The 24443-nt window shown below is 40.1% G+C and overlaps 1 protein-coding gene and 1 long non-coding RNA gene across 2 annotated transcripts; one reads left to right on the top strand and one right to left on the bottom strand.

The window, feature by feature from the left end:
* Window positions 1-178: 178 nt before the first annotated feature.
* On the bottom strand, window positions 179-576 carry LOC126911454 (uncharacterized). Its single transcript, XR_007705994.1, has 2 exons — window positions 425-576; window positions 179-347 (listed from the first exon to the last, which is right to left on the bottom strand). It is a non-coding gene; the product is annotated as an uncharacterized LOC126911454 (long non-coding RNA).
* A 188-nt stretch (window positions 577-764) lies between these two features.
* LOC118276856 (protein patched) lies at window positions 765-24174 on the top strand. The gene is made up of 16 exons (XM_035595439.2): window positions 765-1141; window positions 6740-6932; window positions 16277-16422; window positions 16778-16989; window positions 17079-17286; window positions 18352-18621; window positions 18780-18920; window positions 19035-19164; window positions 19293-19540; window positions 19669-19860; window positions 19975-20118; window positions 20206-21087; window positions 21171-21353; window positions 21438-21680; window positions 21798-22133; window positions 22243-24174. The coding sequence occupies exons 1-16, from the start codon at window positions 989-991 to the stop codon at window positions 22555-22557; spliced, it is 3996 nt and encodes a 1331-aa protein (XP_035451332.1). The 5' UTR covers window positions 765-988; the 3' UTR covers window positions 22558-24174.
* The last annotated feature ends 269 nt before the right edge of the window (window positions 24175-24443 follow it).

The raw sequence follows: 24443 nt of genomic DNA, 5'->3' as shown, positions 1-24443 counted from the left end.
GCATGGGGACAGGGCGGCAATCAGTCAGTGCGGCCGCTAAATAAATTCATTAGTTAAATCACCGCCGGCGGCGTTTTGTGTCGGTAACATCAAAGGGCCAGCCCGCCGCCCTGCCGGGGGCGCGCTCGTCCAACTTTTTACTCAGAAAACTCTGTAAACAAAATGATATGGTGCGTCCGAATGTTTGATCCGCCTTTATTATCTGTGTACAGAGAGAATGTTTAGCTAGCAAACGTACTCTCTTTGTGGTCATTGTGGGGATGTAATAACTTTTGTGAGTGCGGGTAAACAACGCTTTGAAGTGGCCCTAAGTTCCTGGATCCCTCCTGATCTCGATATCTCAGCGTCTGTAAATAAAACATTGGTCAAATTTGGTCAACTCAATTCGTAGTCCGTACCAACTTATTAATTGCGCTTTACAAACCTTAATTAGTTGGTTATTTCATTAAGAGATTTTCATTTCCACCAGCGTGGTATTAAATTATTATAGTACCGCCGATATCAGTAATGATAGTGTATTCGTTGTGATCCGGTGGCATTCGTAGCAGCTTCATTCAATGCTTTTATTTTGCCGCTCAGCTTCCCTCTTCCTCTCAATTGTGTGAGCAAGACAAAAATAACATGTGTGTGGTCCTCCGGCGAGGGGGCTCGGCCGTTTCCGCCGGGCTTCGGGCGCCTTCGGTCCCAAGACGGCAACTTAATGGCTCGAATCATAATGGCGGCTCCACAAACATGCAGTGTACGCACACGAAGTTCGAATCAGTATTGCCCGAGTCGCGCTGCCGTCGACACGCAAACGCGCTGTAACTTTTGTAATGAAACTCGGTCTCGTTCCGTGTTTCGTACGTTAAAGTGATTGATAGAAGTGACGAATTACTGGTGTAAAAGTGTGTGGTTATGTGGCGGCGAGTGATATGACAGCGTGCGCCGCCAGACGGACCCCGGCCGTCTTCATGAGGATACTGGTGACAAGCCTGGCCCCGAGATCATGGTGGCTCCCGATTCCGAGGCTCCTGCGAATCCTCGGATAGCGGCCGCCGCGCACGAGAGCCCCTCCGCAGCCGAGGCGCGCCACAGCGCCGACCTGTACATTCGCACCAGCTGGGTGGACGCAGCCTTAGCACTCTCCGAACTTGAAAAGGTGCAGTGTTCACTAGATACACAACAGTTCACTGTTAAGTTTCAATTGTCATATTGCACGTGTGATTGTTTTTCTGCGAATGCCAATCGCGGTTGAGGAACGCGGCAGCGCAAAGCGGTGGCGCCGACTAGTGGTAACTGTGCGTACTATCAAGGCCGCGCGTATTTCATAATGAAAAACATCTAGGCTACCTACTTGTTGATACGACAACATTACTGAACTTTGATGGAATACGACAGAAATCACATAATACAACGGGCTAATTAATACGTACGACGCTCATTGTACTCAATTTTGTTTTGGACAAACCTGTTGCTGAAAAAGGAGTTTTTTTAACGAAAAAAGTTATTAATTTTTTTTTAAGTCTATTCAAATGAAAGCTTTTATGACAATCGGTTTAAGTTGTAGAAATTACAATAGTAGAGTCCCGCAGGCTCGACTTGTACGTATAATATAGTACAGTGGCGGACGGGTTCGAGGAAGGTAGCGCTTTCCTAGAAGGCCGCACGCACGGTGGTCCGCACCCCTACCAGAGCCATTCGCGAAACTTCCACCTCGAAATGTCCCATAATACCGTTGCTAAAAGTACAAGCTTATTAAAACGTCACAGTATTTATTTACATAACAGTTTTTTATAGTTAGTTCATAAATCACCATTACTTTCATACCGTATTGACAACAGTCGACCATAATATCATAAAACAGTAACCTTACTATGGTCTACAATAGCTATGGTAAGCATCTACAAAATCCATAAAAACAACTGTAATCTGTAAGGTTAATGTAACATACCTTCACAGAATGTGTAGTTACTTATAATGTAGGAACTTGGTCGGTCGTATGCAAGATGAAGCAATTAAGGCACAGTGGGAGCGAGGCGTGCGGGGGCCTGCGCACGCGCAGCGCATCGGCGCCGATAGAGACATCAACGCGGCCCGCACGCCTCGACCCGCGCGCACACTAACAAAACATATACAGCCTTTTTATCAATATCATTATATCTTTTGTAGAATGAATCATGCAAGTGGCCGGAAACTTTACTAATTCGTAATAGACATAAATGGTTCTGCAAATTATCGAATTTCAGATATATAATTACCATAAATAAATTGATGCGATTAATAATTACAAAATGATAAAATTACAATTTAAAATGTTTAAAATATTAGGTTCTAAACAGTCACTAAAACTTCTCTCAAATTATGAACAAACGTTTAAATTACATAACTGCTTCCTCAATATAAAAATAAAAGAATGCTATTCTACGAAGTTTTATGTCTGACAAGACCGCACAGAGCTCGCCTCGTGGAATTGAGACATCTTGTGGTTTCCGATCTTACATCTCTTTCCGTCCCAGCAAAAGGGCAGTTTCTTTCCTTTTCGTTAAGGTTTATATTCCATCTCTTTTCCACTAGTTTTTCCCACATATCGTCTGTCTTCGTCCAAACATTGCGTTCGCCGTCGGCCGGCAGCTGCGTTGGAGACCTATAAATGATTGTATATCCACAATTTTTAAAGGTGTGTTTTTGGGTGGACTGCTTATTATATGTATTGAGATAAAACATGACTTTAAGTTTTCTTAAGGCCCTAAAGGCTTGCAAATTTTTCCTGGGACATCATAAAACACAAACTTACGTCTAGCCATGAAAATCAGAGAAATTATTGTCTGCTAGACTGTGAAATGCATCTGGTGGCGGCAATTTTGGTATCAGATTACGGTATGCACTGGCTGGGCGCCGCAACACGTGGCCTGTACACATCGTTGAACATTCAGCAATTTTCCTCATCACTGACCCTTGCCTCCGTCTCAGTAGCTACACAACACCAGCTGTTTTTTCCCCGTGCTTAGTATCCACCCAAAGAACAATTGAAAATCTCATAAAATTAGCACTAATTAAACAACCATATGTAGAAAGTAATATTGAGATAATATACCCATGTCAAAACCTGTAATTTACCTAAATGCATTTTCTTAACAAATGTGATCGTATAAACATCAATTAAATTAAGTCCGATCCATGTTATTATTTCATGTTATTTTTCTGCAAATAAATAAATAACTATCTTTACTTGAAACACAATACCAGAATTGACGAGATCAGTCTTAGATTTGGAAAACATAGTAAAAAAGTCAATCACGGATTTCTATCATTCCATCCGTCCTATGGCCCTTGTTTATTACAATGTGGTCAGTCGAAGTCTGCTCATTATTTTTAGAATGAACTCAGAAATTCGTCGGCTGCATCCAGATGTCGTGTATCTCCCGATCTCAACTATTAACCTAGTGCTTTATTGATAATATCGGTATCACATGGCGGTAGGAACCGGTTACGTTGTCCACCTAACTTGGCAACTTTCTCGATGTTATTGAATGCTTTCCGCTCCGGTTTGACATTGACTAAACAAATCTCTCTACTATTGGTTTGCAAATAGACCGCAAAGTGTCAGTTGCTTGTCAAAAAAATATTTTACCACATCACTTACTTTAACTTTACTAGGATAACCCTCTTCCAATCGAAATAAAAGAGTTATCCGTTACTTTGAAATGTATGATTTTATCGATCAAAAATCGTCGTACAATTCTATATTTTTCGGCATTTCACCAGAAATACTTGTGCATTACATACAACCATTCCGACCATTGCAACTGTATTCCTGGAGCCGGTCTCTGCATGCAGGTGATCGTTACTGTGGAACAGGAAATGAGTTTCAACGTTGTCTCCGAAGAATTGCCACACTCACAGCTGGTGCTCAGATTATGTATGTTCGATACTTTTCCGTTAACGACTCGAATATCTCATGAGATTTATACGAGCAGATGATAAATCTTATTAATTTGAACTTTGTTTATCGTTTGTAGAAAAAATGCTGCCAATACAGAACATTAAATGCTGTTTTGCAGTTTACCTCAAAATACTTGATCAGGTGGCGTTTTTATTTGCATAATATGTCTGTGTTCGGTTTACTGATGTATTATTCAGATCGTTATGTGAACTAAAACAAAATCTATTTCCTAGTATAGCAAAAGGCGTCTTTGATGTCCTAGTGTCATATATGTGTGTAGAATTACGTAAAGAATTTAAAATGTCATTGACATTCAATGGCATTGGCAAGTGGCGCGCCGCCGCCGGTGGCCGACTGGCCAATTGGCCAAACGTGATGTCCTTGGCGAGGGCCATTCGTATCTTTAATCATACATACATGCATGCTACAAAGTAGGCTGGAAGCGATAAAACATGTCATTAAATTTCTTTGTATGCCATAAACTGCCTGTTTTTGTGCAAGTCATTTTTATAAAGCGCAGATCCATCTTGTCTCTGATACTCACTTATGGTCAGATCAGATTGGTACTTACTTGCTTGAATTATTATTTAGTATTCGAAATTGATAAATACTAACTTAGAAAACTTGCTTAACAAATCATTTATTTTGATTGCAAATTATTATTACCTATTTATTTTTCCACCAATTACCGTAGTAAATTATACAATGTAAATAAGCGTAGTTCTAATTATGTTGATCAATAGTTTGAAACACAAGATGCATGTATTGTATGGAATGATGTTGGAGGTACACCCACGTCCCATTATATGCAGATATAGGGAGCAGCCTGATCACTGCATGTCGATGGTGCAGTCGTACAGCTCACAGGATGTCACGGACCGCGCCAATCATACCACTCACTTCTCTCTTGTTGCTACGTTCAACTGATAAACTCCGACATGACAGATTTGAGTGATGCATCGCCCTCGTCCTCGCAACTGAGAAATATTGCCCATTCCATTTCTATACTTTTTGTATACATTTTAAGAGAATCGTTACTTTATAATGAAATTCATAATCTAGAATCGACATTAATTTATTTACGTTGACTGTTTGTGTGTGGCCTATATGGTAAACATGACAATAACAAAAAATACTATAGAGACTCACATAATGCAGTAATTAAATTGAGACAATAATTACACCGCGTTTGATCTTTGATAATAAATAAAGTCTGGCGGCGTACTTAGTTACCAGCGTGTTATCTATCGTTCGGTATTCATAACTAAAATTATCTCCGAACGTATACCTACAAGATGATAAAGAGAACAGTTGTTTATGAAGTGGATTTATTAATAGCTGCGCAAGTAGTATAAAGAGATCATGTTTGAGCTGATCATTACCAGGCTCGATCGTGAGAACATGTGGATCTCCACTGGGTCAATGTCTTATCTGCAGGAAGCTCGTTCGCCGGCGCCAGCGTCGCGGATTATACGTATACTAGATAATCCCGTAACACTTGCGTCAGCAGTTTACGTACAGAGCGATGACGTACCGTAGCGTTCTGTAGGTCTGATACTGGAGCAATTATCCCTACACCGGTGTCCTACGAGTTAATCACGATAGTCGTTATGCACATGTGTGCCAAATTTGGTGCATGAATGAAGCTGAGTACTGAGTGGTGGTGGTGTTGCGGCGTGGTGGCGTGTTGCGTACGCTCCACGTGGGTCGCGCGGCGCGGCCGGGGCGCTCGGGGCAGGCGGGCGGCGCGGGCGCATTCCGACTGTGACGTCACGCCCACCCAGAGCGCCCGACATTCACCTCGTCCGTTCGCCCGCACCGTACCCGGACCGTTCTACGACTCTCCACTGTATCTGCCATTATTGCTGCTACGATTTATTTATTTACGCTCGGAACTTAAACAACACAATTTCGTAGGATAATATCGAACAGTTGAGTGAACTCGGCCCACCAACTGTATTAAATCATGATGACTGCCCATAAGCGCCCAAACAGATGTTGAAAGCACTAATATAATATTTTGTTGGTAAAGTTTATACTATTTTTGAGGTGTATTTTGCTCTCTTTTGTTTTTGTCGATACAATATGCTTTCACCTTGCTCACTCACCTGCTTTTGAAAAACACGTTTTGTGTACAAAACAATAAGGAACAAACAAATAGAAAACAATTCTATACATTTGGTTTAATAGTTTTGTTTATGTCCAAAATGCCTGTAGGTAAATATGTTATATTGAACAATTTATTCGGGCGTGCAATTTTTGCCCTATAAAGCAGGAAATTAAAATCATACAAAAGTAGGTTAAATTAAACACAAACCAGCTAATTATTTTCACATTACTGTTCTTCGACTTATCGAAATGACCATTACTAAAGGGCAAACGTACCCTTGATCGCTTAATCGCTTCGTTCAACACGAGACGTCGATTGAGTTATTATTATGCAATTAGTAAGCGCTTCATAAGATTCGGAGTGTGTCGGCTGTTCTCGAGGTGGCTCCGACTGCGGCCGAGTGCGGCGCCACCGCTGCGGGCCCCGGCTCCGGCCGACCAGCCCGCTCTCATTAATCACAATCAACTAAGAAATTATTTCGACGTTCAAAAACTTCCAAGTTATTATGTGTACCGCCAAAGCGATCTCATAATCTGTGTTTATTGATATAAGATCGAAAGTATAATAAACAGACTCGTCAATGGTGACAGCGTGCATGGTGACTACTGTTCGTTCTATACTGATCGTTATTTGGCATTTTTGGTTCAGAAAAACAACACGATGAACAATTAGAAGGTTATGTAACGTATTTGTTTATGTTGCAGGGTAACATCGAGGGTGGGCGCACGTCGCTGTGGATCCGAGCGTGGCTCCAGGAACAGCTGTTCATATTAGGCTGTTTTCTGCAAGGTGACGCGGGCAAAGTTCTATTTGTCGCGATACTCGTGCTCTCCACGTTCTGCGTCGGTTTGAAATCTGCGCAGATACACTCGAGAGTCGACCAACTCTGGGTTCAAGGTACGTTAAATTGTACTTCACTGTGTATCTTTCATCTTTATTAGCCGTGTACGTTGGAAGGGTGAATGCATCACGATAGAGACTTTGTAGCACATTGTGCATCTTGTGGAATACCAAAGCAGGGTGACAGCCGCGTCTGTGGAGCCGCTTCCGTCTGTCGGGACGTGCGCAGCATGCCGGCCGCGACTACACAGCGCGCCGCTGTCTGTAAGCGCCCTTATAAGTATTGTAAACTTGAATATAAATTCGTCAATCAACAATCTGAATGGGCATTTGCGTCCGGTACGCCACTCAATTTAGTCTAATTGTATTTCAATGTCTTCGTACTGTATGTAATAATATTATTTACATACAGATTTGAATGGTAAACGTTTCGAATAAACTCATTAAAGAACCAAACCACCATATTGTTCAATTGACTTTGTCACAAACAATACTAATGACGTAACATGAATGAATGCGACATTAACGGAATTAACTTAAAATATTATTGCTACGACGGTCGTAGCAAACTGATCTCTGTTGAGTTGAGAGCAATCATAGTACTGAACAGTATATGCAGGTAAACAAAGATTATAGCCTTAATAAAAATTATAATGAAGTGAAGTTAACTTAAGTTTTAAATTAAGTACATTAAACATTTACGTAAAATGATAATTCGTAGCAACTGTAGCAAATCTCGTAGCAAATAGCACTCACTCTCAACTCAATTAATAAGCACATAGATGTTATGTTTTTTCAATATTACATCTTAAAGTAGATATTTTTCAACTAGCAACAGATATGAGCTGCTAGATAAACTATGAGTTTACATTAACTAGAAACTCGTAACGCGTAGCGGCGTAGCAGTTCAGTTTGACAAATATTTTTAATGGAATTGTAAAATTAACAACAGAATATACTTAAGTATTTGACTCTTCAGACAGAAATTGGTAATGAATATGAGTGCTATTACTTTAAGGCAACATTAGTACGCGGCCGGCGTGCGGTCATTGCACGTACACCGTCTGATTTATATTCATTGATGTGAATTATTAATTTACTTCAAAATGTTTTATTGATGTGAGCAACGCCGGGTTGAAAGTAGTTTATCATTTTCCGGGTCTCATTGAGGATCTAACTAAACACTATCACTAAAATTAGAACTTAAGACGCGATATTTGCCATGTTTATTAATGTCTATGAAACTCATACATGGTTTTTTCATAATTAACATAATTTCATAGTTCTATTGTTAGTGTTAGTCACCAGTTTATAAACTTACTATCACTAAAATGTAATACATACTGTATTTGCTCATCTATCTAGGACTATTATCGTAGACTCTGTCACGCATGGGATAAGTCAGTATTTAAATAAAAACATATAAAAGTCACTGTCCCTCGTCGTCTATGAATGAAGACAACATAAATGCACTTAGCAAGTTAATAAGAAATCAACCTGTAAAGTAAATTGTTATCAAGGCGCGTATAATCTTCACAAATAAGGTTGTTTTATCGTTCCTTATCAGCAGTTAAAAGTTTTCAAAAGCGTTCGATATAATTATACGTAAAAATAAACGGAATCAAGTCTTATAGTTGAAATCGATACCAATTAATTGGTAATTTTATGGTTTTATCATGTCGCTGTAAAATATCGCGTCGCGTTTATATTGCTGCTCATATCGAAATTTATTTTTTAATTTGTTTTGCTTTATTATAGGTATTAAATCTGTTTATCTTTTAATAAAGCCTTTCTTAAGTTGATACTAACTATTTGGTTATTTACGATTAGATGTTTATTTAATGTATGCAACGAAATTTCAATTTTCTATTTACTTCCTAGTAAATGAGTATACGTTTATGTAATCTTTGTGAAAGCATTGTCCAGAAATACACAATACAGGTCGGGACATAAAAGCGAGCCATAAAAATGCTATGTTTAAAGATGCACGTACATTTACTTGTGATCCCGGAACAGCCGCAAGACGTGAGCTCCGCGCATGCGCCGGCGAACACCAAGTATCTCTTACGGACACATCCCACCATTAAACTTTACTATTTATTATCGACCAGCATTTGCTTTTAACTTCTTTGATGTAACGTCAAGCTCGTTAATCCATTTAATTGATATAGCGCAGGACACCAGTCATGCACTGTCGCCGGTTCAAGCTTAATGCATGTACCCGTGGTATTTACTTTGATTTATTTCACACAAAACGACTACAAGCGTCTTACAAATTAAATAACGTATACATAATTAAGGAAACGACTTTAACATTAATGGATATTGCTTAATTCCAGGTTATATTTATTTTACCGGTTAATTTATTAAATCACTACCGATTTTATGTACACAAAAATATTTTATGAATGCAACGCGAATAAATTAAAAGTTTATGATAACACTCGTAAATATTTCCCTCTTTATTAAGAAACATAAATTGCCGACATTTATGTATCAGAAGGGGTGTAAGAACCATTATATTAATAATACTTGGTAACAGTAACACCAGAATAAAAGAAGTTTTATCAGCGAACGTTACGAAAAGAAGGTTTTTAAAACAAACAAAAGTCTAGGAAACGTTCTTCAAACGAAAAAGGATACAAAGCACTGAATAACCGAACCTTTTTTGTTATTTCGACCCTTACAGCGTTGGGTGGTCCTGGGCTTATGAATGTAAGAAATGGTACAAGTTAATCGATATCTTTTTCTCGCTCTAAACGTTTGTTTTAATTGGCTTATGATGTAATTCACGAGGATGGAAGGAAGCGCATGAGTGCAACTTCCGCGCTTGCAACATCCCGGGATAGGTGTAGCCACTTAATCACGAAGATAAATACAAGTAGGTACTCTGCGGGGACGTTCACAAATCCGGCAATTTTTTAATCCTGCAGACTGCAGATCTAAAGAGGTTTAAATAAGTACAAAAAGTCTTATAATCTCGCACCCTTCCTACATCAGAACGTTATCTAGAAAATGTTGCAAAAGGACGCATGAAACAAAAAAGAAACGAAAGATTTTATTAAAGCACCTGCTCCAACACCGGCTCGACAGCAGAACACAGATAAGAAAACTTTATTCGCGATAATGGTGTCCCCAAAGGTTTTCAGGGCAGACTACAAATCACAACAGCAATATGTATATAAGACGTTTTTGGAATAAAACGATTGAAATGTCAGTTGATATAAAGTCGTCAGCTACTGTCTAAACAATACAAACACATTGAAAGGTAACAGCCAGACGTTATCGCGGAACAAAGCCGGCACAGTTAAACAATGCCGAAGGTCCCGAGTCGCCTAACAACTTAATTAGGTGGCCCGCGGCCGCCCGTAAATATCCCTACGTAAAATTACGACCAATAAAACTAAAAAAATATATAACATTTCTATTGACTCACAAAAAACGAGGGATCTGATTGTCCGACTCGCTTTTGTGTGAAGACGCCTTGCTGCGCGCCATACTCGCCCACTGAGCCTCGGCCCCTCATAGCCAGAAATTTTCCCTGATTTCTATTGAAGATGGGATGTGGTCGAGTTCTATGTAAACTGGTGTTTATTTGTGCAGCGAAGAGAACCATTATAGTACCTATTATTTGCGGAACTTGAAAGGACTTACGGTACCCATTCTCTATGTTAGACAATTGGAGACCGGGTTACCTGCACGGTAATTAAATTTTCAAGTGCACGTACATATCTCAACAATATGATTACTTTTGATGAGGATAAAAATAAATTGAAGCGACAAACCTTCCTGTTTAACTTTATTATAATGTAAAGTATACAATGTTGTACAATGCTGACGCCGTAATGTTTATCCACGCGCCTTGGAACATGTAGTAACGTACAACAACATTACTCTCGACCTACTTACTTAAGCTTGAGTAAACTCACAAGTGTATGCCAATATACAGAGATATAATAAGGTTGTACAGTCGGCCTTAGCTAAAGTAGGCTGCAAATCCGTTCGGTGTGAGCTCGTAGATGCAGTTAGGTAGTTAAGTATCTAAGTCTGGTTCGAATGTCAAATGAGATGTGCCACACGTGTTATTTGTAAGTGATACATAGTACAGGCCGGTATAATCTGTCAGTTGATTACACACCGCTCCGCCCGCCCGCCGCCGCCGTGGTCGCGCTCAAATCTCGCTTGGTACTCGCACTCACTATGGACTTCTAAATGCGACTAGTTTTTGTCCAAAAACCGGCCTCAAGCTCGATCGTTTTAGCGACCATGACCGAAATGTTACAGATTTCTCTTATTCGAACTTTCCGTTTAATACATACAACTTTAAGAAATGCTAAACTACGTATTCGTCTATTCGCGTATAGAAAACAATTTAGGAGAGCCTGGTATGTAAATATTTTTATATGACACTTGATGTGTCAATTAGAGGTTGGGAGAGCGTGCGCTAACAAAGTCGCGTCATGGCTGTACGATCGCTCGCGCCGCGCCGGCCGCAAAGGACGCGGTTTGTTTATTCCGCCATCCATCTGTTGTCTACGCTATGGCTAATTTGCATAGAGGGGGTGGTGGGGGTGCGCGGGCGCGGGCCGGACCACACGGGCTCGCACGGCGGCGCGCGGGTGGCCACAACCACATGCGCGAGCGCACGTACCGCCGCACTCCCCTCGGCCTCGGATCCTCCGCGACGTCATTCATTGCGATTGTCCGCGCTGATCGTCCGCTACCACATCGAGTAGAAATGTTGTCATTATCGACGCACACGCATTGCGAATGCAATAAAAGGTTTGAATTTCGCATTGATTATTGTAAGCGTACATTGACAGATTTAGGTACCATTCAAGCGGTCATTACGCATTGTGTTGTCAGAAGCGCTGATTATTACATTGACTTATGCAACGACTATGTGTCGATAAGCGCAAGTGTAGCTAAACTATATAAAAGAGACCGCCCTGCTGGGCGCTGGCCGCGATAACTCGCGATACGGTACGGTGAGTGTGAGAGCGGTGCTCTGGCAGACACGCGTGATAACCTCGCGTGACCTTGCGATGTTTCCGTACTTACAACCCGCCCGCCCTTATGGCGTAGTACATTTCTCTTGGAAGACAAAATTCTCTAAAATCAAAGTAACCAAGTCATTAAATTAAAGTAAAAATCTTTAAGTTTTAAATCCGAGATGTCAACTCTTACTAATTTTTATTTGGTCAGTTTAGTTTTGCCACAATACCTTATGGCTACGAATCTCGACACTGATACTTAATCCACACTGACGCGATCCAACACAAGCTTGGCTTGGTGCAGCGTCGTAAATCGCGCCCACGGCCTGGTAGGTGTTAAAATAGAGGCGCCCTGTGCGGCCGGCGGCCCAATGATCCACCGGCCCAGCCCGTGCGGCCCGCCGCGCCAGTACGCCACCACGCTCGATTCCATTCCACTTGCTTTATGATAATCCCTAATATCCGGCACGAGTGGGGCTATGTTTAGCCTGAATGATTACGAAACGAACGCCCGCGCCCTTCACTTGGAGCGACACTTCCAATGTTGATTTTTCTACGTCGCGTCGATAGTTTTAACTGACGCTTACATTTTATGTGGGTTTGTTGGCTAACTTGAGCTCGCAGGAGCTTTATGATAACTTAAGTCTTGAAATATCATACAATATGGCTTTGCGTGAAACAACATTCCAAGTTATTGTTCTTAAGGAACGCTAAAATGTTCAATGTGGAAGAAATAATGCGACATACTACATAAATAGATGTTTGAATGATGTGTTGTCGCTGTGGAATTAAGTGATTCGTTGAATTTGTACAAATAAATATGAACTAGCACAATATTGTGTACATTAACACGCAACCATTAGCGTTGTGTCACGAACTTTAAACATTTCTCAAATTCCTTTTACCTGGGACTTCATTTCACGCAGTTTATTTTGGAACCAAAAAAGTTTATTCTTTGCCTTCCCTCTTGAAACCCGAAAAGATACTTCTTATTGAAATGTTAAAATTTAAAGTGTGTTTGTACATAGCTTTTTAGGTTAAACGCTACTTAATCTTGTAAATACAAAAATATTGTATTTGTATTGATTTGTGTAAATCGAAGTGGAAATTATTAAAATCAATCAAGAGCAAAACTTTGTACATCCTACTTACTCTTCCTTGGACGTATTGACAATAAACCGTCACAATTTTATATTCATAAAGTAAAGTTTATACAAAAGTATTTTGTATCGTAAGGATTAATAGTGGCCCACGTGCAACATGACTGAATATTATTTTCTAATACGATTCTCAATTTTAATATTATTGGGGAATGCAATCTCTCCCTAAATATAACAAAATACCATAAATGAATACATATCAGTAGTGTAGTTGGTCCGTACGAGTGTAGCACCACTTACATTTGATACACACAGTTATAAGCAACGGTGCGAAGTGCACAAAAAGTCTCGGCACGTCTCGTCAGATTTTTTGTTCCTACTCGTTTTGTAATTTTTAATGCTTATTACTTAATCTCATTTACATACAAAGTGTTCTGCGAAATGTTGATGACATTAGCATTAGCACAATATCTGGTGGTGAACAAATGAGTGGCGACTGGCAGCTGTGAGGTGGTCGCGGGACGTTCACATTACTGGCATTGTTTCACTTGCCGAGAATACCCAGTACTTCAATATCTTTATGGAGCATCAGCATAAAGTCGGTTATTTGAGATCTTGACTTGATAACATACACGAAGTACTTAGGTACGTAGTGATTCAGAAATCAAGAATCGAATAATAATCGTATTTCTGGCTTGTTATGTACAAGTTATGTTAAAGAACCGCTGGCTGCTAGGTACCTAGTATAGGTATGTAGTATTGTCATGAATAGGTAAACAGCTGTACGTCAGGTATGGTATGTGGCCACGCAACCTGGCAAGTGTTAATCGTTCGATTTTCTGCTCATTAAAGCTAACAACCGTGTAATTGGTACAGCGCCCCTACTACTAGCGACCACTAGAAATAAATCATTAGTTGGTATTATGCAAATACCAGTATTGTTTATTTGTATAGCGCTCGGTCATTGTTGTGCGCGCGCTTTCTGTGCACTACATTGACCGGTCACGCTATAAATTAGCGACGAAAATAAAATAGCATTCCGAACGCGGAGTGAGGCGAGGGCGTTAACTGCCACTGTTTCACTGTTTCACTGCTCCGCGGAACACATGTGTGAGAATAGTTTCCAATGTGGAACCGACGGGTTTCAAGTGTCTAAAGTCACGAAGCGGCAACTGGCCACTTTGAAAGAAAGTTTTTTCTTTGAACATTCGAAAACTTTCAAGTTACGTATAATACTTTTCGAAGTGATTTAAAAACTTCAACTACACTTATATTTTCACCAAACCTACAACGATTATATTTTTGGCTTTAATAACAATGTTTTGAGCCAAGCCTTGTGTTGTGTAATCTCTAAATGCAGACAGAGTGTGTGTGCGCAAATACGCATGAGTATCCTGCTGTTTTCATTATAATTTTATCTGAATTCATCGTGGAACCGACGGGTTTCAAGTGTCTAAAGTCACGAATCTTCAGCGGCAACTGGCCACTTTGAAAGAAAGTTTTTATTTGGAATACATATAGAGTTTAGTGTCTTTGAACATTCGAAAACTTTCAAGTTACGTATAATACTTTTCGAAGTGATTTAAAAACTTCAACTACACTTAATACTTTTCACCAAACCTACAAGTGGGCGATTATATTACCGGAAAAGAAAAAGAGGAAGACTTTGGCTTTAATAACAATGTTTTGAGCCAAGCCTTGTGTTGTGTAATCTCTAAATGCAGACAGAGTGTGTGTGCGCAAATACGCATGAGTATCCTGCTGTTTTCATTATAATTTTATCTGAATTCATCGCCAAATTTAATCTGAGTAGTATATAAATACACTTTACTTGTATCTACATAATGTATATGTCTTCACAAGATAATTTAAGGCTAAGCGAACCTGTCAAACCTTTTTTTATTCTAACACGTCGTGCACCTAATTCGGCACAAAAAATGTTACAAACCGGCTTATAAATCAGCGGGACGGGTGTTAATTGGAACGAATTCTCTCGCCGATCCGCTGACAACATGCGAAATGACTCCGGCTTTAGATCGGACAATCACGAATCTATTTAAATTTACATTGAATAAGCCATAACGAACACCTTTGTTTTAATTTATTGGACAACTGCAATTAGTATTTATATGATTATCATAAATACCATTAACTTCGGCCATACTTCATATCACTTGTTAACTTGTTATATTAAATTAAATTTCGTTACAGTCAATGTGCTAGATAACATGACATGAAGCAAATACAAAGGTAGACAGGAGACGGCCATTGCTCCTTTTCTTAAAATAAAAACCAATTCGAAAAGTAATATCAACACGTCAAAACCACAATTAACTAGTTGTTGAAGTGTTCAACATCTGCTTTAATTAAAAAAAAATGTTCACTATTTCTAATTAAAAGGTGTCAGGCGACGATGGTGACAGTTGGAATAAGGGGTGTCGGATAGGAACGCGGTAAATCACTGGTTGTGTGTGTTAAGTATCGCCTCGACGCCTGGCTCCGTCTGTTGCACAAATGTGTTGACTACAAGCTATGAAGCCGCCTAGATGGGGCGCCCAGGCTATATTTGGATGTTTTGACACACGGTTTCGTCTATCCCCCATTAAATAAAAAGACGCTGCTATCGTTTCCAGGTCCAATAAATCTAATTAAATTGTGTAATTGCTACTGTCCCGTTTGATTATTGACATTGTCTTGCATATTTGCAGTACAGAACTCGTAATAAATCTCGGTTGAAGGCATAACTGGGGATTTTAGCATCACCCTTTGTTCAGCTTTACAGAAACACCAATACAATTTTTATCACAAACGTATTAAAATAGAAATTTCAACAATATTTGTTTTTTGCTACGTAAACACCCGTCAAGTGTTTGGCAAATACCTAATATTGTGATATAACATGTAAATGACCTTGAAGTACTTCGTTATCTTGACTAGTTACCAAGGCGGGGTACGACTAAATTAAGTGATTGCAATAAGTGCTGCATTAATCATAAGATTTATTTTAATTATCGTAAATGAGAGCAGCACGCGATAAACAAACATACTCTACAAGTCAATGTAAACTTAATTGCTTCTTCATCGATACATAAAACGTTTTTGCTGGACTCACAAATTGCACGTTAATTTGACATTGATGTTAATATTGGCCACCACAGAAGAACGCTGTAGTTTTAATTGGATGTCGATAAAACATGCACTACTAGCTACTTCATTATATTATTATAAGACAAAGTATCAAAGAATTGATATCTAATATTATTTCATTTGTTCATTTGCTTATAAGTTTTGTTTGTTTTGTTCACAGAGGGTGGTCGGTTAGAAGCCGAATTAAAATATACCGCAAAGGCACTTGGAGAAGCTGACTCCTCAACACACCAGCTCATCATTCAAACTGCTAAAGATCCTGACGTATCGTTATTGCACGCAGGCGCGTTGCTCGAACACCTAAAGGTAACTGGCAACATATTAATATGAACTAGAAAGCTACAAACCACACTACCAACTATAGATATTGTATAACAGTTATGCCACAAAACTTTCGAAGCAAAGGCTACAGGTCTCTTTAAGCTTCGATTCGTGCTAACACACGTTTCACATAAATTATGGTGGATGAAAATTGCTTGACGTATGAGCAGACGTAAGTTTTACGACAGATAGATGATAATTAGTGTATAAAAACACTACAGGAACGGCCAAGTGTCGCCGAGTCAAGACCCTAAGAGCGATACGTCTCCTAATTTTAATTCAGAAATATTTGTTACAAATTTAGGGTCAATTATTTATTGAGGTCCTTGTATTTCTTCAGGTGGTCCAGGCAGCAACTCGCGTCAAGGTGCATATGTACGATATAGAGTGGAGGCTAAAGGACCTGTGCTATAGCCCCAGCATACCAGACTTCGAAGCTTACCACATAGAGAAGATCATCGACAATATCATTCCATGCGCGATCATTACGCCGCTCGACTGTTTCTGGGAGGGATCCAAGTTATTAGGACCTGATTATCCCATTTTTGTACCGTAAGTAATCTCTTTCTTCATTTTAATAAAACTGGCATATTCATGCACACCATCTTTGGAGGTAAATTAATAATTAATTTTGCCCGCAGTGGACTACAAAACAAATTACAATGGACTCAATTACATCCACAAGAGGTTCTAGAAGAAGTAAGGAAGCTGAGGTTCCAGTTTCCGTTCAGCACGATGGAAGCTTACATGAAGAGGGCAGGTATCACCTCCGCCTACATGAAGAAGCCGTGCCTCGACCCCACCGATGCCCACTGTCCAGACACGGCACCCAACAAGAAGTCAGGCAATGTGAGTATTCGCTAACGTTTATAATTTATGATGGCCACAGCTTCAGGTAGTATTAATCCCCTTTGTGTGCACGTTAGTTGTTGTGTATGAATCATTAGTTACGGCTCCGTGAGAGACGCATTAGGGGCCATTACGACAACTCCCGGACCTTTTATGAAGACTTCAATTTACGACAGTTTTACTGGCACATAAATAAAGCATGTAGGATCATGACAAATAAAATATCTTTATCGAGACGCACACGTAAACTTTAAATACTTTCCATAATAATAAAATATTTTTGGAAACGGTAATAAGGCAGGATGAAAGCGGTCGCCGCCGGGCAGATGGTGCGACTACCTGCCGCCGCAGCTCCGCCCTGCGTGAAAGTTACGTTACCTACTATGTGATAACATCATCACCAAATATACGTTTTGCAACTTAACATTTACAAACTACTCATCAATTTTGTTTTGACACTTTGTATTTTTTCATATTTTTCCACGAAACATAAATCAAAAGGAACGTTTCAATCGTGGCTGGTTATTTAAGTGAACAAATTGTTTTCAACCAACATTACATTCGTGGCGGGTACTCAATTGCATTGGTTTAGTTTTTGTGAGTTCGCTGAGTGTCTGTCGCCACCCACGTTCGGCGAAGGGTCGGACGCAGATCGGGCGCGCATTGTTTGGTGCGCCCGCGCAGCCGGACCGCCGCATTATACGGGCGCATTGTATGCGCTTCAATGGGCTTCGTTTGCCGCAGCTATCGCGCGTCACAATGACACTATTATATCAATAATGCTCACCATCCGATGGAGGCAAGCACTTCCACGGAAAGCCCATAATTTTTAAAGTTTACTTTTCATTATAGTTGTCAACGTTAATGACATTCCAGGAATGTGTTTGTTTCATTTGTTACAAGTATAAAAATAAATACCATGCAATGTTTGCAAACAACAGTCATGAATTTATGCTCGTTTCTTTGAAAAGGTCCCAAACTCCCAACTGACTGACTCTGACTCTTAGCATACTTATATACTAAACTGACTCACACAATTTCTATAACAAATCGTTTATGATGCAGATTCCAGACGTAGCGGCGGAACTGTCCCACGGGTGCTACGGTTTCGCAGCAGCATACATGCAGTGGCCGGAGCAGCTGATAGTAGGTGGAGCCACCAGGAACTCCACGTCAGCGCTGAGGAGTGCGAAAGCGTTACAAACGGTGGTGCAACTGATGGGCGAGCGAGAGATGTACGAGTACTGGGCAGACAACTACAAGGTGCACCATGTTGGATGGACGCAAGAGAAGGCCGCTGCAGTGTTAGACTCGTGGCAGAGGAAGTTTGCTGCTGTAAGTTTCAATACATGCATCAAATAATATTTCTTAAATAGCGCGACATATTCATCAGATCTGAATGCACTTTAAAGAAGTTTACTTTAAATGGTTCGAGGTGAAAATATGTACAACGGTTCCCAGAATTGTTATATTTATGTTGCGTTCGCTTGCAGGAGGTGCGAAGGATGACAGTGACAGAGTCGGTGTCGCCGTCGTACAGTTTCTACCCATTCTCTACGTCAACACTTAACGACATACTCGGCAAATTCTCCGAACTGTCGTTAAAAAATATTATGTTAGGATACATGTTCATGGTAAGGAATTTTTTACATTAAGTATTTTGCACTTTCCACTCTATTGTTTTTTTATTTTATTTCTTGTGTTTGTTTTGTAGACGCTATTTTGAGTTTGTTTTTTGTTTATTTCAGTTAATTTATGTAGCAGTAACACTAATGCAGTGGCGTGACCCAGTCCGCTCGCAGGCCGGTGTGGGTATAGCAGGGGTGCTACTGCTTTCAATTACTGTCGCAGCCGGGTTAGGCTTTTGTGCTTTATTAGGTGATTATTTTATTATTATTTTATTTTTGATTACTATAACTATTCTTAGTTCTTCACCACGCACTTTTTAAATGGTTATTTATTTATTTTGATATAATTTTTCTCACGTAATACTGTACGTTCCGCAGGCATACCTTTCAATGCAACAAGTACGCAGATAGTACCGTTCCTGGCGCTAGGGTTGGGCGTGCAGGACATGTTCCTTCTCACTCACACGTACGTGGAGCAAGCGGGAGACGTGCCGCGCGAGGAACGGACTGGCCTGGTGCTCAAGAAGAGTGGCCTCAGCGTGCTGCTGGCCTCGCTCTGCAACGTCATGGCCTTCCTAGCTGCGGCCTTACTACCAATTCCTGCCCTGCGTAGTTTTTGTTTACAAGTAAGTTTACAGGACTTTCTTCATATACCTACATAAAAAATGTCTGACTGAATTTACATAACGTTCAAAGATTTAGGTTATAATTTTGTTAGCCAGTGATTTTTATAATAACGTTTCTTGTTTCTCAGGCGGCCATCCTTCTCCTCTTCAACGTTGGCTCAATGTTACTGGTGTTCCCCGCTATGATCTCTCTGGACCTTCGGCGGAGATCAGCAGCTAGGGCTGACCTATTGTGCTGCCTGACTCCTGAGAGCCCCGTGCCCAAGCGTCCGAGAAAGATCGCTGATCGGTCCAGGAGTAAGAGTGGAAAGACTGAAAAGGTATGTAGTAACTTTCAATCCTCAAAATTTGAAGTTATTGTATTATAGAACTAAAATTGGTTCCTCAGCAAACTGTAGATTATGCAACTTCAATAAATGAAATATTTTTCACAGACTGCTTGGAAAGATACCACGAAACAACCGTTGGATCCCGAGGATCTAGGTGACCAATCGAAAGTGACGTGCTGCTTGAGTCTGTCGCTTACCAAGTGGGCGAAGAACCAATACGCACCATTTATCATGCGACCTTCTATTAAGGTAAGATTCTTCACAACCACCAGCTATTATATACACGAACAAAATATACCTCTTCACACAGAAGCTATAAAATTTACTCTTTTCCAGGTCACATCTATGCTAGCGTTGATTGCAGTAATATTGGCAAGTGTATGGGGAGCTACGAAAGTCAAAGACGGTCTAGACCTTACAGACATTGTGCCAGAGAATACGGACGAACATGAATTCCTTTACCGACAGGAAAAATATTTCGGCTTCTACAGCATGTACGCAGTCACTCAAGGAGACTTCGAATATCCCACCAACCAGAAACTACTTTACGAATACCATGATCAGTTCGTTAGGATACCCAATATAATCAAGAACGACAATGGCGGCCTTACGAAATTCTGGCTGAGCCTTTTCAGAGACTGGCTACTGGATTTACAAGCAGCTTATGACAAGGAAGTTGAAAGTGGATGCATAACACAGGAGTACTGGTGTAAAAACGCAAGCGACGAGGGCATATTGGCGTACAAACTGATGGTGCAGACTGGACATGTGGACAATCCCATCGACAAATCTCTAATTACGACTGACACGAAAAACGGTCATAGATTGGTAGATAAGGACGGTATAATTAATCCAAAAGCATTCTATAATTACCTATCAGCGTGGGCTACGAATGATGCTCTTGCATATGGTGCTTCACAAGGAAACTTGAAGCCACAGCCCAAGAGATGGACACATTCGTCGGGAGACACAGAGCTCAAGATACCGAAGTCATCGCCCCTTATCTACACGCAGCTACCGTTCTACTTATCAGGTTTGACTGACACAGAGAGCATAAAAAACCTGATAATGTCTGTACGGGATCTGTGTTTAAAGTTCGAAGCGAAGGGATTGTCCAATTTCCCGTCTGGTATTCCTTTCCTATTTTGGGAGCAGTATTTGTATTTGAGAACATCACTGCTCCTGGCCCTCGCTTGTGCTTTAGCTGCTGTTTTTGTGGTAAGTTTTCATATTCTAATAATGGAATATATTGAAATTTAATTTATTACGGCCTTGATTGTAACTCTATTTGTTTTATTCAGGCTGTAATGGTACTCCTGCTGAACTTCTGGGCAGCAGTGCTGGTTACGTTGGCTCTAGCGACGTTGGTGCTGCAGTTGTTGGGCGTGATGGCACTTCTGGGATTCAAATTGTCTGCAGTGCCAGCTGTTCTACTAGTCCTTGCTATAGGCAGGGGCGTCCACTTTACTGTTCATTTGTGTTTGGTGAGTAGATTAAATAATATTTCTTCACCATTGCTTATTGTTACTTACTTATAAGTGAAGCTAATCAACTTATTTAACTTACAGGCCTTCGTAACTTCAATTGGTTGCAAGCGACGACGAGCATCTTTAGCTCTTGAGTCAGTGTTAGCTCCAGTAGTACATGGCACGATAGCTGCAGCTCTTGCAGCTTCCATGCTGGCCACCAGTGAGTTTGGATTTGTGGCGAGACTGTTCTTAAGACTTCTGCTAGCGCTGGTACTACTCGGCTTGATAGACGGATTGCTATTCTTCCCAATCGTGCTAGCTATTTTGGGACCAAATGCTGAGGTAAGTCGAATCGAATTCTTAGTAACTGAATACCCATCTGACAACAATACTGTAACGTTTATATCATTTTCATTCACAAACATAAAATCAAATATTAAATTTTATTTTTTTCTTCAGGTTCGGCCACTAGAATACCCCGAAAGACTATCAACTCCATCACCGAAGAGCTCCCCAGTGCATCCTCGTAAATCTAGTTCGAATTCTGGAGGTAGCGATAAGGGAAGCCGAGGAGGAAAGTCTGCGCCGAGACCATCGGCTCCTTCACTAACGACCATTACTGAGGAACCACCCAGCTGGCACTCCTCCGCTCCCTCTGTACAGTCCTCCATGCAGTCCATCGTCGTACAACCCGAAGTGGTTGTAGAAACTACTACTTACAATGGCAGTGACTCAGCCTCAGGACGATCGACGCCGACTTCGAAGACTCCTCATTCGGGCGCTATCACTACTAAGGTTGGTTTTAATATTCATTTCTATGTGGTGAATACATTTTCCTTCAAGATATTTTTCAACAGAATAGTTTTTGGAAATCATTGCTAACTATTTTCCAATTTTGTTACAGGTAACTGCGACAGCAAATATAAAAGTCGAAGTAGTGACACCGAGCGACAGGAAATCAAGAAGATCGTATCACTACTACGACCGACGCAGGGACCGCGACGACGACAGGGAGAGAGATAGAGACAGAGAAAGAGACCGGGATCGGGATCGAGATCGGGATAGAGATAGAGATCGAGAGCGAGATCGAGACAGGGATAGAGATAGGTCGAGAGAACGAGATCGCAGGGATCGATTTAGAGACGAACGAGACCACCGAGCTTCACCTAGAGAAAACGGCCGCGACTCCGGCCACGAAAGTGACTCATCACGACATTGAAGACACGCGCGTGCCCGCTGTGTGTCCTGTACAAAGAGCCACATCGTGTCAACACGCTGTGAAGATATATTTGCTTGAATGCAACTAATTATATACTGTATTTAATGATCTGATCGATGAATCTGACATCTTTACCTGAGTTTATCTCTTATAAGCTGAGCAATCGTACGTAAAACATGTTTTAAGGTTGGCAATACCGCTTATAATCAGTACCTTAAGACAGTATTACGAGAGTTGTATTTTTAAGTTAACTCTTTATATGGATATAGTGGAGGCTATATTGTAATTCGGTACATGATGGAAGTGCTAATATCTAACGTCCAGGTTGTGTGCAGCTATTCGTAAATAGTGTGCGTGCAGGACGGTACTGAAATCATTCCATAGCACGGCACTGACGTCACTGTACTGGGGCCCAGTACAGGCACGCTCCAGTGTTGCCAGCTAGTGAATTCTTTACTGTATAAAAACCAAATATCATTTGTAGACGTCATATCTATTACATTTGTTTGTGTGTTCCTATTTTAAAGACATTTCCATTTGTCTCCAAACTCTTTATTACGTTTATACTTCTAAAGACTGTGGTCAAATATTATTAATTTATAATAATTATTATTTATTTGTATGTCTATAATTATTCTGTCACCAGGAAAATCTGTGGGAAATCTCAGATGAATTGTACAAATTATTTAGGTAGTTGTAACTATAGGCTAGACGGCTATTTATGAGATTACTTAGTTATGTGTTATACCTACACTGTATTGTTGTGATCTTTAGGTAAACTTAGTAACTGTGAAGACTGCATTTAAAGATCAAAACACAGTATTGTGTGAATATAGGGAGGCGAGGCGTCGGCCGCGGCCCGAGCGCCGACACCCACACTGACCTCACGTTATGATCGGCGAGTTACGTTGTAACGATTTGTGCAAAGTACTTAGTAGCATATATTAATTTATACGTACCTATATAACTTAATGATATTCTGTAAATATAGTCGTAGCAGTAGCAAGTAACTGTGCTCGTAGCAAGCGCCCCCGTGCGGCAGCTGTGTACATCTGTATCATTTATTTTTATACAATTTTAACTGACATATTGTCGAAAAACTGTAGGTTGTAGCTGAGATGAAAACGTTTATTAACTTTGTAGGTTTTTAAAAAATTAACAAATTAAATTCGGGGACATATTATTATTTTGACAGTGTTCATTAATTATCATGTAGCATTTATTTACACTGACAATTTAGCTTGCGTTTGCAATGTTTTAAAATTCCAAGTTCTTGAGTCATATTTTTATATCAAATTAAAAAAAAGTGTGAAATGTACGGTCAACCGCACATTACTGGTAACATTTTGGTACCAAAAGTGCCTTATTGTAACTGTACGAATAAAGTCTAATAAATATCTACCAACGATGTGTGTTTGACTGTACATGAAATAGAAAAGTACAATTTTTGTATTAGGAAGCGTCCTAAAATAATTAATTTACAATAAATAAAACATGGGAATTGTTTAAAATATTTGTTCTTCATTTTGCCACTCTGTGACGATAATAAAACTGTTATAGTTAAAAACAAGGTTAATGTCGACTGTAATGAAAAAATAAAAATACTTTTAAACTGTACTCGTATGTAATTTATTTCACCTCCTTATCTAATCTGCGAACCCTTGACATTATATAGCTAGTGCAGATACCCTCCGGGTACAGTCCAACAACACAAGGATTTGTGAGTTGGCTTCACTTTTTGTTCCCATGATATACTAAATATACGATATACTACATATCTTAACTTGACTTTACTGTAATTACTGTGTAAAACCTAATGTTACTAAGGTACAACTAAACTTAATTTTTCATTCGGTAATGATTGATAACTTCACAAACTTATTTTT

Source organism: Spodoptera frugiperda, chromosome 15 (genome assembly GCF_023101765.2).
Source record: "Spodoptera frugiperda isolate SF20-4 chromosome 15, AGI-APGP_CSIRO_Sfru_2.0, whole genome shotgun sequence".
NCBI lineage: Eukaryota > Metazoa > Arthropoda > Insecta > Lepidoptera > Noctuidae > Spodoptera > Spodoptera frugiperda.
This window is presented reverse-complemented; position numbering and strand designations above follow the sequence as displayed.